Raw genomic sequence first — 16,326 nt, forward strand, 5'->3', positions numbered from 1 at the left:
AATATTGTGTTACAATATTGGGAGATATTTGGTAATGTTTGGATGATCTTGTAAACGCTTGATCACCCCGTTAGTGACACTATAATATAATTAAATTATTATGTTAGTTTTTCACAATGATGAGGTAGTATGTCAGCAGGGGCGGATCCAGGATTTTTTGCAGGAGGGGGTTTGCCCGGTTCCTAAGAAAATGTACCCCCTCCCCCCACACCCTCGGCTTGAAATTTTTTGAGAAATTCATGGTCTCTCGTCATTTTGGCGCATATACATACACATTGATCTTTTTAAACACAGAAATCCAACATCCTGTTTGACGTCAATTTTTATTATGAATTAATACGATGACATTGTGTTTCAGTTTTATTGATGCAAAGCATTAATTGTGATATCACATGTCTATATCATATTCTCGCGCTTTGAGTGCCAATCCTGTCGCTCCATCTGACGATAAAGGATAAAGCACAATTATGACACTTTTCTCATAAAAATTGGATTTAAACATCCGCGAGATTTAAAACTTCAAACTGTCAAATACTGTTGCTACGATGATGATAGTTCTGCGCTATATCTTAAACTGTCATAACCTCGTCCAGAAAAAAATAATGTGAATGAAATTTGTAATATATTCATTTTTCACTATCTATTATTGAACTATTATAGCAAGAACGTCCGGTTCTTTATTTAAATCTTATATAATTCATATTTAACCCCGATAATTTTAAAAAGTTTGATCTTTACAATAGTTTTAAGACTAGACAGGACGGATGGGGGGGGGGGGGGCAGTAGTTGGTCCTATACTTTAGTCTTGGGGTATACAATCGAGCAGTTGGCCCCGGGCATCAACATCTAATCATATATTAGATTACTAGATTGCAATCCGGAGATGATAGTGAACATGCTGGTTTTTTGACTCTTTTTGTAACATTTGCTATCATTTTTCACCTAATCATTTCACAAAGGATCGACCTGCGGCTCTGTTTGTACGGATTGTAGCATTAGGCTAGGAAGATGTATTCCAACTTGTGCTTCCGGCTTCCAGGGTCAATTATTGTCCAATTGCACGAAAAGGAATATACTTACCCCTTCTAGAACATCTGACACCAGTTCTTATGTGAAGTGTTCACACAGCTAACAAATATTTATTGTACTTTTGTAATACCATTGCCTATTATCGTTTATAATTAGTGTTGGGTGTCCGTGTAAGAGTCATGCTATACTGACTCGCTCTAGAACACTAGATACCACATCTCATTTAGATATAATTATCTTATAGCTAAGATATACATGTAATGTACATGAACATATTTATTGATTCGAGTATGCCATAGTTATATCATTCACTAACTTATGAATATTAATTAGTATATTGATTATCCCCATGGATTCACTGATATTTTAATTTTTTATATATATCAGAATTATATTACATGATATGCATAGCTGACTCTCTCTCTCTCTCTCTGGACAGCGGAACAAGCGTCGATCAGAAACTGCTTTTACCAGCAGTGGTTTTATTTTATAAAAAGTAATATTCAGGTTGATATCAAAGATGGTAATTTGGGTAAAATACACGATAGCCATTGCCGGTGTAATATTATTTGTTTTACAGGGTCGTGTTTGTTCCGAGATCAGTAAGTTAAATATATCTATATATCTAGTTTTATTTTATTATGTTTATTCCTTGCTTTTGTATTTGATGTACGTGGATTCAGAGCTTGAGTTGAGTTGTTTATCTTTTATATATAGGTGCGCAAAACATGTACCATTATATAATGATAAATCGATTTCGTTTTCGTATTCAAAGATCGAAAGTAAGGAAATGATTGTAAAAACTAAACAAATATTGCGTCGGTTTTTATCCGCGTATTTTTTGATATCTTGTAATTCTAATTACTCCTACTTGCGTCGGTTTAATCCGACTGAACTTTTTGATAACTTGTAATTACTCCTACTTTAAATAATATCTTGTAATTACTCCTACTTGCGTCGGTTTACTCCGACTGAACTTCTTGATATCTTGTAATTACTCCTACTTTTAATAATATCTTGTAATTAATCCTACTTGCGTCGGTTAACTCCGATTGAAATTCCGCGTATATTTGATATCTTGTAATTTACTCCTACTTTTAATAATATGTTGTGATTACTCCTACTTTTAATAATATGTTGTAATTACTCCTACTTTTGATAATTTCTTGTGTTTACTCCTACTTTAATAATATCTTGTGATTACTTCCACTTTTATTATCTTGTAATTACTCCTACTTTTAATAAGTTCTTGTGTTTACTCCTACTTTTAATACTATCTTGTAATTACTCCCACTTTTAATAATATCTTGTGATTACTCCCACTTTTAATATCTTGTAATTACTCCTACTTTTAATAATTTCTTGTGTTTACTCCTACGTTTAATACTATCTTGTAATTACTCCCACTTTTAATAATATCTTGTGATTACTCCCACTTTTAATAATATGTTGTGATTACTACCACTTTTAATAAAATCTTGTGATTACTCCCACATTTGATAATATCTTGTGACTTATACTTTTAATAACATCTTGTGCCTTACACGTTTAATAATTCGTTGTGATTACTTTGTACTGTTAATAATATTACTGTCGGCACAGCATATAACAAATTTAATTAAAATTAGAAAAGAGTCCTTCTTTTGCTAATGCTTCGAAACAAAACTTTAAATGTATAGAGCTTGCCTCCACACTAACTAATCTAATTCAAGACTTTATCTTTACCTAAATCAAAGACGCCCAGTTCCTTTTAAGAAGTTTCTTGCAACTGTTCCAAAATCGATTTTGGTACGTTCACATTAAAATTTATAATATATTGTCAATAAAATATAGCAATTGTTATAAACGCTCTGCAGGTCAGTTTTGTTGCGATTATGTTCTCAGAGTTTCTGGGAGGAACCATAACAAACTTCAAAGTTTGCGATGAGGTCATGATAATTCATCTAAATCTCTCGTCTATTACCATTTTAGGCGATTGAATTTTCTAGAATCGTCATTTGAAAACGTCTAGAAAACAGTGTTTAGAAATAATTGGAAGGTTCTGGAGAGTTCTAGAAAAAGTTGGAAAGTTCTGGAAAATTGTAGAAAGTATACTCAGAGTTCCTGGGAGGAACCATAACGAACTTCAGAGTTTGTGATGAGGTCATGATAATTAATCTAAATTTATCGTTTATTACCATTTTAGGCGATTGAATTTTCTAGAATCATCATTTGAAAACTTCTAGAAACCATGGAAACTTCTAGAAACCATGGAAACGTCTAGAAACCAGTGTTTAGAAATAATTAGAAGGTTCTGGAGGGTTCTAGAAAAAGTTGGAAAGTTCTGGAAAGTTGTGGAGAATATTCTCAGAGTTCCTGGGAGGAACCATAACGATCTTCGGAGTTTGTGATGAGGTCATGATAATTAATCTAAATTTATCGTTTATTACCAGTTTAGGCGATTGAATTTTCTAGAATCGTCATTTGAAAACTCCTAGAACCCATGGAAACTTCTTGAAACAGTGTTTAGAAATGAATGGAAGGTTCTGGGAAGGGCAGTGGGGGGGGGGTAGAAAAAGTTGGAAAGTTCTGGAGAGTTGTGGAGAATATTCCAGAAAGTTCTAGAATTTCCTAAAACTATATAGGCCGGACCAGTCCAGTCTGGGGGCAGAACTTTCTCAGCAGAACGTTATCAGCACTTCGTATACAACTCAACGTTTGTCGTAAGATTCTATTTGACCCACGTGGTTTGTGTTCTTGATTATTGCCATTTTGTGCTGTTGTGCTGTTTTGAGAGAAATTATCTATCTGTTTTACATTGCGCTGTTTTGAGAGACTTGATATCATTAAATCGGCTGATATTGAGATAATCGTGAATCTGTAAACTACAATCGATAATCGGAGATTCAACACAGGGCTGCTATATATGCATGGCGAGGGTTCGATCTCGGATTCGTATTTGTTAAGTATAGTTTTGACTTATTTCAAGTAAAGCTTACGTTCACTTCTAAGCACAAAGTGCAATGATTAGAGGTATCTCTCTCTCTCTCTCTCTCTCTCTCTCTCTCTCTCAACTTTAGTCTCAATCAACTTTTGTATAATATATTTTGAACAGAAATATTGTCAGTTGCTGAAGTAGCTATTCGCACAACCGGGTCTATAACCAACTGTGGAACCTTTTATATCAGCTAAAGTTCTCTTATGAATTGTATATATCTAACTTAAATTTATTCCTTGCATTGATATATTTAGTTTTTATTTGTGTGTATTTATTTATAATATGTATGTGTATCTTTTTATATTATTTAATTTATGTTTAGCACAATATAGACCGGATGGTGCTCGCGTGTCATAAAATCCATTAGATTTCAATTCTTGCACACTTTTATAATTTACAAGGGATCAAATAACAATCAGAGCCTTTAAATAAAAAATTAAAATAATTGATCTTATTTGGATGTGACGCCATATCTTAACTCTAGCAAATGATTTATACCATCCTTGTAACGCTTTAAATTAGGGCTCAAGTAAACGGTGTCCCAAATCGGCGAACGCCAAAAATATGAATAATGCGACTTGATGATCGGGACTGCTTAATTTCCAGCGTAATTTTGATTCTGCTGTAAAAATTACAACTAACGGAAGATTCACAACAAAACGAATAAATGTTATGTGCTGATAATATGAGAAGGCGACTATTGTTCCGTATGTTTTCGTTTTAAACAATCAAGTAACGCTTTAAAGGGACAATAACACTCTCGCTGGCTTGACAGCTCCAGAAAATAAACAAATAGCCTTATTCTAAGTACTAGATGTGTTAGTGTCCTACCTGTTGTGTAAATTATCCATTAAATCCTATTCTACTTGTCCAAAGGGTTCAAAAATATTTTTAAATCCAAGTCACATTTGAAAAGCTTTACGTCAGGCTTTTCAAATCATTTAGTTGAATTTTTCCAATTTTTTAAATCAGGTGTGTTAAGATGAAATTTGTATCATCAATTAATTGGAATATTGTAAAATAGTACAATTTGTTGCCCAGAATAAAGATTGGGACATATTATTCATTCAGTTAGAACAAGAGTGGTATTGGGCCTTTAAATTAGTTGTCCAGTTAATTCACTTAGAATGGTTTTAAGCGAGCCGTCGGCTCCTTCTTATGAAGTCTATATTTTATTTTTATGTAGAACATCCGAATATAACTGGAAATGCAACGTGTGATGACTACATGACATTTTATGCGGATGGTGTTCAATATAGTCATGATAATGATAACAAATATGGCTACTCATCACCCATCAATATACTAAACAGTACGCAAGTTGTGGCTTTCAGATGTGAGGATAATGGAGGGGTCTGTGGCCTCAAAGTTAACTTGAGTAACGGAGTTAAAACTGATACAACCTGGAAATGTTCAGATAGAAAGGAAGTAGGTTGGCAAAATGTCAGGTAAGCCAAAACATCAGTTATAGTCGACATAAACCAGTATGTAATTATATTAAAAACATGATCTTGAAAAGAAAAAAAATCATCTGAGGCGATTGCCAGAAATATTCATTAGTCTTCCCTCTCACGGTAATTGTGGAGAAAACCCACTAGGTTGGACGTACAAGCGGTCAATCGAAACAACTTCCCTTGACCTTATAGCAGACCTCATGGTTTCACGCGCACCACTAGACCACCCAATTCCCCTTTCGCTGGAACTGCAGGTCACGTAAGACTGAAAAATCGATAGGGTTTATTTATACTCTTATGAAATGAAATGAAATGGAGTTTAGCATCCTACTGTTCTGCACCGACTGGTCAAATGAAGATGGTACATTAATTATTATACAGTGTTTGATAATTTGTACCCTAACCTGGACTCCTTTGGTGGTGCCATACGTGTGTTCATATGGTGCAGGGACAGGATTAAGCGGAAAGAATATAAACAAAAGATTCCAATTCGATTCTATCGAACTGGGCTGAATACATGTTTGTCAGCGGATCGTTCGCATCATTAGAATTTATTTCATAATCAGACAGACATAATAGGGCGCTTAAATACTCAGACTTTAAATTTTATAAATTATAATAATATATGCCCCGCTCGAAATATATCATAACTCCTCTAACTGTACAATATCATGTTTTATATCATATGTTCAGTTACTAAATGCCGTATAAGGATCGCTTACTGTACAGACGCGATCATTTTATTGTCAACCGATTGACAAGAAATTGAGTTTTCAATCGCTGTATTTGAAAAAAAATAAATGAGGGACTTTGTGGGATTTAGTAATCAAAAGATAATTATTAGTTATAACACAATGTTTACTCCATACTTGTTTTATGAGTTTTAAAATAACAATATTACTAATTTAACATTTCTAATATTGTAATATTGAATATTTATCTAATCTCAATAACATTATATTATTGCAGTTTTGACGACAGTGCCTGGGAAAATGCTAAATTTAGACATGATAAACGTAATTTGATTTGGGCGACTGGGAAGAATTGCGGGAAAGGCAAAATCGTATACTGTAGAAAGTCAATCATCGGCTTGCCATGTATGTATATAATCAAATATTTAATATAACGTAAACTACTAAAGCTCAGATAGTACAGTGTCATATAACGCAAACAGTACTAGTATCTTATAGCGTAAACAGTACAGTAGCTTAATAACCTAAACAGTATCACATAACGTACATAGGTGTAAGAGTCAGCGGGGCAGGGGGCAGCTGCTCCCCTAACTTTCGGGCAATCTGACGTCTGACTTCTTTCATCTAGTTGGCAAAATAAAGTGCCCGAAATCTAATAAAACACTATTTTACTTTTCTTTTTATTGAATACTACGAATTTGTGCTGAATTTATTATGGATTAAAACATTTTGTCTGGCGCCACACTACTTTGTGCGACATTTTTCGGCCGTCGATTATTATTTGTGAATTCAGCTTGAACAGTCTGATTGGATGGTTGGAATTCAGGTCGGCATAGGGTGGGATTTCGGTTGCAACCCGATTGGAAATTTGATTTTTCTAGAATAGGAGAAAAACGTATTTGTGGAGGTTAAATTTTCAAAACTTTCTCGGAGACCGCGAATCCCCCATACTTTGGTTGTTTTGGGATTTGGGATTCGGGTAAGTCACCTAAGGCAGGATATATTGGAACACATTGAACTTGCTGTATTCACGGGTTGAAATAGCAGGAAAACGCGTTTGCGGCAATTAAATTTTCAAACGAAAATCAAATCTCGAACAACAAATTTCTAAATACAAATCTCCAAATACAAATCTTGCAAAACTTTTCTCCAATAACATTTCTTCAATAACATTTCTTCAATAACATTTCTCGAAATTCACCGAACCGGAACATTATGACGACATAAGCGGAAATCAACCTGGCATACAATAAGTCACCATACAACAAAGGAGAATCGAGCAAACATATATACAATAAGAAATATCGCTCGACTTTAGTGAAATCTGAAATCGCGTCGTGTTATATATATTGTTAATCTGATCTAGCATTAAATAAAATAAATTGAAAGTAGTCTATTTTAAGTCATTAAGTTATTATTTGATAGCGACATATTTCTTTGGACAAACGAAAGGGGGCTTTATCTCTTCTAAATCACGAGCCTGCCAGTAAAATAGCTGATACTATATTCAAAGAGCGATAGATAAATACTTTTGGTTGAAGCATTTTTCGATAACTAGAATTTCGTATTAAAGACGCGTATTTTGACTTTTAAATACCCACCCCTCACTAAATAGAAATGAAATGAAATGGAATGGAGTTTAACGTCCTACTGTTCTGCTCTCACTAAATAGAGTTCAGACGATCCAAATTATATCTGCTTTAACAAGGTACGTAAATATGTCAGAAAATATTTTATATTTTGAAAGTTTATTCTTTTTCAAGGTATGTAATTACAAATGTGCAAGAAAATAATTTACATTTTCTAGCAAACAATAAACATACTTTCAGCTGTATATGAACAGATATCGAGAATTTCTTAAGATCGTTTTTTTTTTTTTTTTTGGGGGGGGGGGGGTACTTTAAATATCCCGCCCTCCCCTCACTTAATAAAATTTAGTACCGTGGAACTTTGATCTCTTTTCACGGTACATAAATATAAATGTGCCAAAAAGTTCTACGCTATATAACTCTATTAATTGATTGGGAGGGGTGGAAGGGGTCTTAAATGTCAAAATACGGATCATACTACGACATTCCAGATATCACACAGAATACCACTAAAAAGAAGTGGTATTAACCTTTTCAGAAATGTAAATTATATTCTGGCACATTTAAATTTACAATTACATAGCTTAAAAAGGTATTACAGTTGAATGACACTAGATACTATAAAGTTGATCGATCGGGTTGGAAAGGGGTGGGGGTGTATTTAAAAGTTAAAATGCAGGTTATCGCGTATAATAGTATTTATTTATTTATCCCTTCTTTCAATATATTACCTATTTCCTGCCACATTCATGATTAAACACTCTTTCGTTCTAGAAAAGAAATATGTCACTATTAGACAAAACCTAATTTCTGAAAAAAGACTACTTTTCATTCTATTTTCTTTCTCGATAAGCCATCATACTATGCAAGTGGTTTCACTAGAGTCGCGGTCATCGAGCGATTTTTCTTATTATGTATATATGCTTGCTGGATTTCCCCATTATTGTATGGTCACTTATTGTATGCCAGGTTGATTTCCGCTCATGTCGTTATGATATTCCGGTTCAATGGATTTCTAGAAATATGTTTGGAGAAATGTTGTTGAAGAAATGTTTTTGGAGAAATGTTTTGTAAGATTTGTATTTGGAGACCTGTATTTAGAAATTTGTTGTTCCAGATTTGTTTTTCGTTTTATTTCTCCAATGTAAATTGAGGCTAATATTTGATTATCTAATTATATATGTTATCTTAATATTAAAAAACAATTAAAATACATTTTACAAATCTGATATGACAAATGTATGATTTGTAAAACAAATATCGATTTTAAGATACAAATGTTAAAGGAGCTAAATCGCTAATATTTTGGATCTAGATATTGACACAAATGGGTCGCAACGTATATACTAATGTAATGTGAATGTATATAAACTGATTTACATTCAATCGTTTCTGTTTTTACTGTAATTTCTAATCAGTTATGTTCGGCGAAACCCGCCAGAAGTCTCAATCCAATGGCAATCTCTAGCGTCTGGTTATTCCACTCTATGCCGATAGTATTTATTGCGCATGCTCTCCAGATAAGAATATGACGTCACCGTTTGACATGACTTATGGAATATATCTAGCCTCTTTCTACGAGTCCCTTGTTAAATATGGCACTGAAATGCACTATAGTACACGATTCGTGTACCAACGGTAAAATGTTTATTTTCTCCTAATTATTGGATATCAGAAGCCCATCTTTTTCCCGTAAGATCACAACACCAATGTTGATATTTGGTGTTTTCAATGTCTATGTTAGGGACTTAGCTACTTTAAGTTTAGTGTCGAAAATGTCGAAATACAACAACAAATGAAGAAAGAAGAATTAAGGACTATGAATTAAGAAATAAGGACTGAATAAAGAACTGTTTGTTCTTCCATACCTAAACAGTACAAAATCTTATATAATATAAACAGTATAGTACCTTTACGTCATATATTATTAATTACAGGCCTGTGGTCCGGGGATCGGTTGTTATTGTATTGGTTAGCCTATTAAACAATATTTTTATTCAGGATGTCTGAATGGGATTGGGGAACAGGCTTAGCCTATGTAAAACCCCTCTCCCTAGATAATATACATACATAATATTAAATAAAGGAACAAAATTGGTGTATATACATAAATATATATAAATATAGCCTATGTAAAACCCCTCTCCCTAGATAATATACATACATAATATTAAAAAAAGGAACAAAATGGGTGTATATACAATATATATAATATACATTATTAATATCTGAAGACGCCCATAGAAGGCAGACAGCTAGCTTATATGATTTAATGTATGTCAGAATGAAGTAAAGTGGAGAATTTTTTACCTGTACGGATATATATATAGTTAGAAGTAGATAATATACGTAAAATAGAGTAAATGCGTCCATTCTAGAAAGTTATTTTATTACTGACATGTTTCATATAATTTTCAAAGTAATGTAGGTAACTAGGTATATAATGGACGCATTTACTCTATTTTACACACATATTTATATATTAATATATCCAAAATTATTAGCACAACCGCAAAGCTGCACTACTTTGTTTCACGGTAAATGATGAAAAGATAAAAAAAAAAAAGGTATGCCGACCACAAACTGATTTCAACTCTGGTTTAATAACATTTTAACATTTTAAAGTACTTTTCGTCCGTCTTGGGACTATTCATAAATAATGTCATTGTATAAAGATGGACAGTATAGTATATTTATACATATTTACATAGTAACACTGTGGTTTTAATTGGCTATAGTTACCATTGTCTATGGTTACATAGTATATCGTTAACTAATAGAAACATGTACACACATGTGTTAATCTGTAGTATATGGGGTTCAATTTATGAACAATGAGTTTAAGATAATCATGGGATAGATTTAAGAAAATTAATGAAGCTAATGGCCAATTGTTACTTATTGACTATTAAGTCGAGGAACATATTTTTTAATAAAATGGTTTTCCATTAATTTCCTTTTCGTGGTGTCATCGACTTTCATTTTATAAAAAGGGAAAATTTGGAATTTTACTTGTAGGTGTTGTGCACATTTAAAAATATGTCTATTTACAAATAAGGGCCCATTTTCAATATTACAATCCCGTCGATGGTTGCGTACTCTATCCCGTAGATGCGTGGACGTCTCCCCTATGTAAAAATTTAGACACCCATTGCAAGTCAAGACATATATGAGATTTTTTGTGTCACAATTCATATTGTCGTTGACACTAAATGTAAACTTATATTTGCTATTTGGCGTAATATGGTCGCAACATTTACATCGAAGATCCGGGCATTTAGATACATAAAAGCCGGTCCTTGTGATAGATGAATTGAATTTTGCTTTGGTTAGGAGACGCTTCAGATTAGGTGGCTGTCTTTGTGATTTAATGAATTGAACCTTATCAAATTTAATTCTGAGGTTGTCGTTTGATGCCAGGATTGCCCTACTCTCGTACATTGTTTTAAAGAAGTTGGGATGTTGGGGGTTATGAGTAGCGACAAAGTTAATGATATTATCCGAACTGTCTTTTGCTTTAGTAGCCCTCAGTGTTTGAATATCAATTGCCAAAGCCTTATTTATCCCAACTTCTATTACCTCGAGAGGGTAATACTGTTTCAATAAATTTCTTTTTAGCTCACGTAATCTGACAACCCGGAGGTTTTCATCTATCACAATGGTGCATATTTTTCTAGCTAAAGAAAAAGGTATATTATTTTTGGTATGGCGTGGGTGACATGATTTATATGAAAGATAGTTTTTGGTATCTGTTTCTTTGGAATACATATCCGTTATAAGGAGTTCTCCCCTTCGTTTCACTAGAACGTCCAAGAATGCGATTTGCAGATCGTTCGTTTCAATTGTGAATTTGATATTTAAATCTAAATCATTCATTATTTTTTGCAAATCTGCAATGTTGCCAATTCGTTCATTCCAAATACAGAATATATCGTCTAGGAATCGTTTCAACTGATTTTCTAAATATAATCTGTAATCCACCCCATGTTCAATTTCTACAATTGAGTATAGTTTTTTCTCAAGGAATCCCATTGTTAAATTACTTAATTGTGGTGCCGCCTTGGTACCCATCGCTATACCAAGAATCTGTTTGTAATTGGTTTCGCCAAATGTAAAAGTGTTGTTAGTCAGGATGATTCGTATAGCTTTGAGGATGAAGCTGTTTGAAATTCTCTCATGACTGCATTCAGGATGTTTATCCAACCAATATTCTATGGCCTGAAGGCATAGGTCATGGGAAATGTTGCCATACATATTACAAACATCCATGGTTACGAAAACGTCGCCATCGTTCAGATTTTGGGGCAATCTATTAACAAAATCTATGTCATCCCGAATAACAGATTTTACAATTGGCACGTACGGCTTAAGAAAAATATCAATAAGATTTGATAGTCTATTAGTAGGGCAGCACGGACCGGCAATTATTGGTCTGAATGTGAGATCACTTGGCTGGAAAACACTGATGAATTCGGCATTTTGGTGTTTAATAGACTCCTTGATCATCTTGGATTTATGGATTTTTGGAAGACCATAAAACTGACTTGTTTTGTACTCAAATGTTCGGAGATAATCCTGTTCGTTGTACGTCAGTTCGTTTTTGTGATCTTGGATTAAGGCGTTTATTAATACCATTGTTCTTTTATCATGGTTGGAATCTAGGGTTGTATACACCCGTTTGTCGTCAAGTATTTTAAGGACGTTTCTCTGATAATATTCCGCATCCATGATAACTATGGCACCCCCTTTATCGCTTTCCTTAATAACGATCGTGTCGTTAGATTTCAAAGATTTTATAGCACACTGTTCCTCCTTCGACACATTTGATTTTGCGTTGCGGTTTATAGGAAGTGGCAACTTGGTTAAATAGTCAATGAAATTGTCCAGCGTCACGTCCTTGCCCCGCCTGGGATTGAAGTGACTTTTGTTCCGTACAATATCCTCTGGCGCAGTTTCATCTGTTTCACCGAAAAATACCTTCAGTCGTAGCTTCCTACAGAAAGCGTTTATATCACACTCTAATTCCTGTATATTGGCTCTAGGCGTCGGTGTGAATTTCAGGCCTTTCTGTAGGAGGTTTATCTCTTGATCATTTATAACTGTGGATGATATATTAATTATTTTCGGGTGTACTGGTTCCCGCGATTGGGTGTTGTGGTTTCGTTGTTGGAGCGACGCTGAGTTTTCTTGTTGTACTGTTGTGGGGGTCGGTTTTGTGAGGGTGGTCGGTGCGGTTGGGATTGGCCTTTCTGAAAAAAGCGATCCTGCGTAGTGTGCCCAGACCGCTGTTGTTTGGTATTCCCTTGGTTGGTGCTCGACACATTGGTCACGTTTCTCCCATCTTTCTTCGGCACATTCGGTCTTTTATATCCATTATTACGTGCCCTTGGTTGTTCTTTGGGTTTAGTCCCTAGTTTTCGCTTTTTATTGTTGACCATTTGCCAGGTGTTTCTGGGTGGAGCTGCGTTGGATGAATTAGGTGTCTCTGTGTTGTGACAAACATTCGCCTCGGTATGGGTGTCCTCCATTTCTTCAGCACGCGTAGGTAAGTTTATCAAGAATTCCTTCTTCTTTTTCCATATTGCGTGTGATTTATTTTCCTCCGTAGACATTTCTTTGTTCCACATATTTTTCAGAAGTTCCACTAGTTCTTGGTCTTGGTGTCCTTCAATATGTGCCAATAGTTCCGTCTCTGCTTTATTAATGACTTCTGTTTGTTTAGCAGAGAATTCAAACAGGGAGTCGATTTCATTTTGCATCTTTAGTATGTCAACTTCGTTTCTGCGTTTTGCTTGGTTCTCCGATTCGTTCAATCTTGGGTTTTCCTTGATTTTACGAGGGATAAAAGGAGTCTCCAATTTATATATATATATAATGCGATGGATGGAAATGTAATATATATATTACAGGTTAAATCGTCACGTAAATTTAAAACTAATATTGAAAATTAAAAAGCTAATGAGCAAGATTAAAATCCGTTGGACATGTCAATAAACTTGTTGTTTACATCGGTACAGTGGGATGTGGACCCGAACAAGAGAAAGTTAATGTTTTTAAGATCGTATTGTAATTTGTCTATGGCTTCCTTTCGTGCATTTGAATGTAAAGAGCATTGCAAGAGGTAGTGATCAGGATCTTTAAAAATGTGACCACAGAGGCATGCGGGACTATCAGCAACATGTCTGAGGTATTTGTGGCCTTGTAGGTCAGAACATCGGGTATTATTGCTTCATTAAACTCTGGCAAGTTGGTACGGGAGTCGGGTTAAAACCATATTTTTATTATTTGTGTCACTCACGTGTTGTTATATAATTTTGATAATAATATCTTGTGACTAATCTGACTATTAATATTATTACTTTGTGATTTACTCCAGTTTTTAATAATATCTTATAATCAATCTATCTTTAATGGTATTTTGTGGTTAACGAAGAATGCTCATATGAATCAAGCGGTTTTGTAAAGAAATCGACAAAATCTTAATCACCCTACCCCACCATCGAGTATAGTAAAGTAATCTTCTCAAATAAATAAGATTCGATCACACCCATATAAATGAAGTATAGCAATCATCATTCTGGTAAAGTAAAATTCCCACATAGGCAAGATGTAGCATTATGTGTTCTATAAATAGTTACGTTACGTTACATCCAATACTTTACGATTAGGGATGGGGTTCTTGTCTCGTGACAAGGTGGCGTTAGTCTACCACTTCCGGTTTCGGAGTTATGACCCCCGAGCGAAGCCTCGTTTTTTGTTACTTTATCAACTTGTGATGATATTTTTTGGTATCAAAAAAGACTGGTAGGATATTCTCTATGTATCCTTTTTTAAGAGATTCAACCCTAGGTATACTTAGTGAACGCATACAAAAGTAAATAAATCCCCATTGAAAATTAATTCATAAAACCCAAACCCCTTCTTGCTTTGGTAAATATGTCCATGTTTTCTGAGACTGAAGGTCGATGTAACAGATATAAAACGAGCAAAATGATGTGTTTTAGCTAGATCCTTGGTCGGTATATTTTGTTTTAATGAATGAACATTTCTATTTATTTAGCAACCTCCATTGCTTCAGTGTCCACTGTCACCACTACAGTAATTGAAACCAGTATTGCAACCACCACAGTAGTGTTTGGAACCAGAATTGCAACCACCCCAGTAGGGGAACCGAGTGCTGTAACCACCACAGTAGTGGGACCATGCTCCCCGACCATCACAGTAGTGGAGCCATGTTCCCCAATCACCACAGCAGTGATTGAAACCAGTACTGCAACCACCACAGTAGTGGAGCCATGTTCCCTAACCACCGGCTTTGGTGTCCAACCGTCATCAACTGGGGTGGCGTTCCTAGGATCTGACGGAGTTTTGCGATCGCAAGTATGTCGAGACGTTGTGGTTGTGACATCTGCAATGATTGAGGACGCTATCAGCACTATCTACAAGGAATTAAAAATCGACAAAAGTAAAATGTCGTCCGTTATTAGAAAAAAAGTGAGTCAGAAAGATGAACGAACCAGCTCAGCTACTATTGGCTATTTTGGGCTAATCTTTTTTATCCTGCCATTGGCTTTGATAATCATATCTGATGCTCCCAAACTAATAGAGCATTTGGCAACACTCAGACACCCCAGACAGTAAGGCACTTAGAATTGATGGAGACTATCATTTGGGCACAATAAACAATTTTGTGACGTTGATAGTGTCCCAGCATTCGTTCTCCAATTCTTCAGCTGAAGCAACATCGGGGTCGTTGAGTAAATTCTGTCGATACTGCTTTCTTAATATAAAATAAAGATACATTATGTAAGATTGGGATAAAGAGCTAGCCAATCTTCTATAATAGTTCGAAAATAGATAATGAATAATTTGAAATTTTCATTCATATTACTCTTTTGCGAGCGAAGATATTAGCCTTTGAAGGTTTGACAAGACGTGTGCAATAATTTCAACCACCGTACTGGATGTTCGAAGCTAAGTATCGCTCCTCCATTTTTAGATTAAATCAAAATATAGCTGAAGCGTTCTAATCTATTTTATATCGGAGAAATCCGATGCCATCGAGAGTTGATTATGGCCTGGGTCAGTTAATTAATGTCTAATTAATAATTTAGAAAACATTTCAGGCCTAAAGAAATACCTGCAATAGGAAGATTTAGCTCTTGCATAATGTATGTTTAATATTTACTTATTTATCTTATTTATAATGTGCTGTAAATTTTAAATAATGTTTACTTAATTTTTCTTATAATGTTATATAAATTTTAACTTATATTTACGTGTTTATCTTACAATGTGATATAGAGAGAGAGAGAAATGGGATTTAACGTCCACTCGACACAAACTAGGTCATTTCGGGACTAACATATCGTTTAATTTTATTTCAATAATTCGCTTGCGCATAGGGGTCTTTAGCAGTGGGAGGAAACCGGAGGACCCGGAGAAAACCCACGAGGTTGGACAGTCGACCCTACTCCTTGTCACGTACAACCGGGGATTCGAAACCACGCCAGTCGACTCAATGGCAGACTTTATGATACAGCGCGCGCACGCTAACCATTCAGCCATCCAACCCCCCAGAATGT

At 34.8% G+C, this 16,326-nt stretch overlaps 1 protein-coding gene across 1 annotated transcript; it reads left to right on the forward strand.

Moving 5' to 3' along the window:
- Positions 1-5,198: 5,198 nt before the first annotated feature.
- LOC126815488 (uncharacterized) lies at positions 5,199-15,879 on the forward strand. The gene is made up of 3 exons (XM_050541160.2): positions 5,199-5,454; positions 6,430-6,557; positions 14,802-15,879. The coding sequence occupies exons 1-3, from the start codon at positions 5,234-5,236 to the stop codon at positions 15,380-15,382; spliced, it is 930 nt and encodes a 309-aa protein (XP_050397117.1). The 5' UTR covers positions 5,199-5,233; the 3' UTR covers positions 15,383-15,879.
- The last annotated feature ends 447 nt before the right edge of the window (positions 15,880-16,326 follow it).

The sequence above is a fragment of the Patella vulgata genome, chromosome 3 (assembly GCF_932274485.2).
Source record: "Patella vulgata chromosome 3, xgPatVulg1.2, whole genome shotgun sequence".
In the NCBI taxonomy this organism is placed as follows: domain Eukaryota; kingdom Metazoa; phylum Mollusca; class Gastropoda; family Patellidae; genus Patella; species Patella vulgata.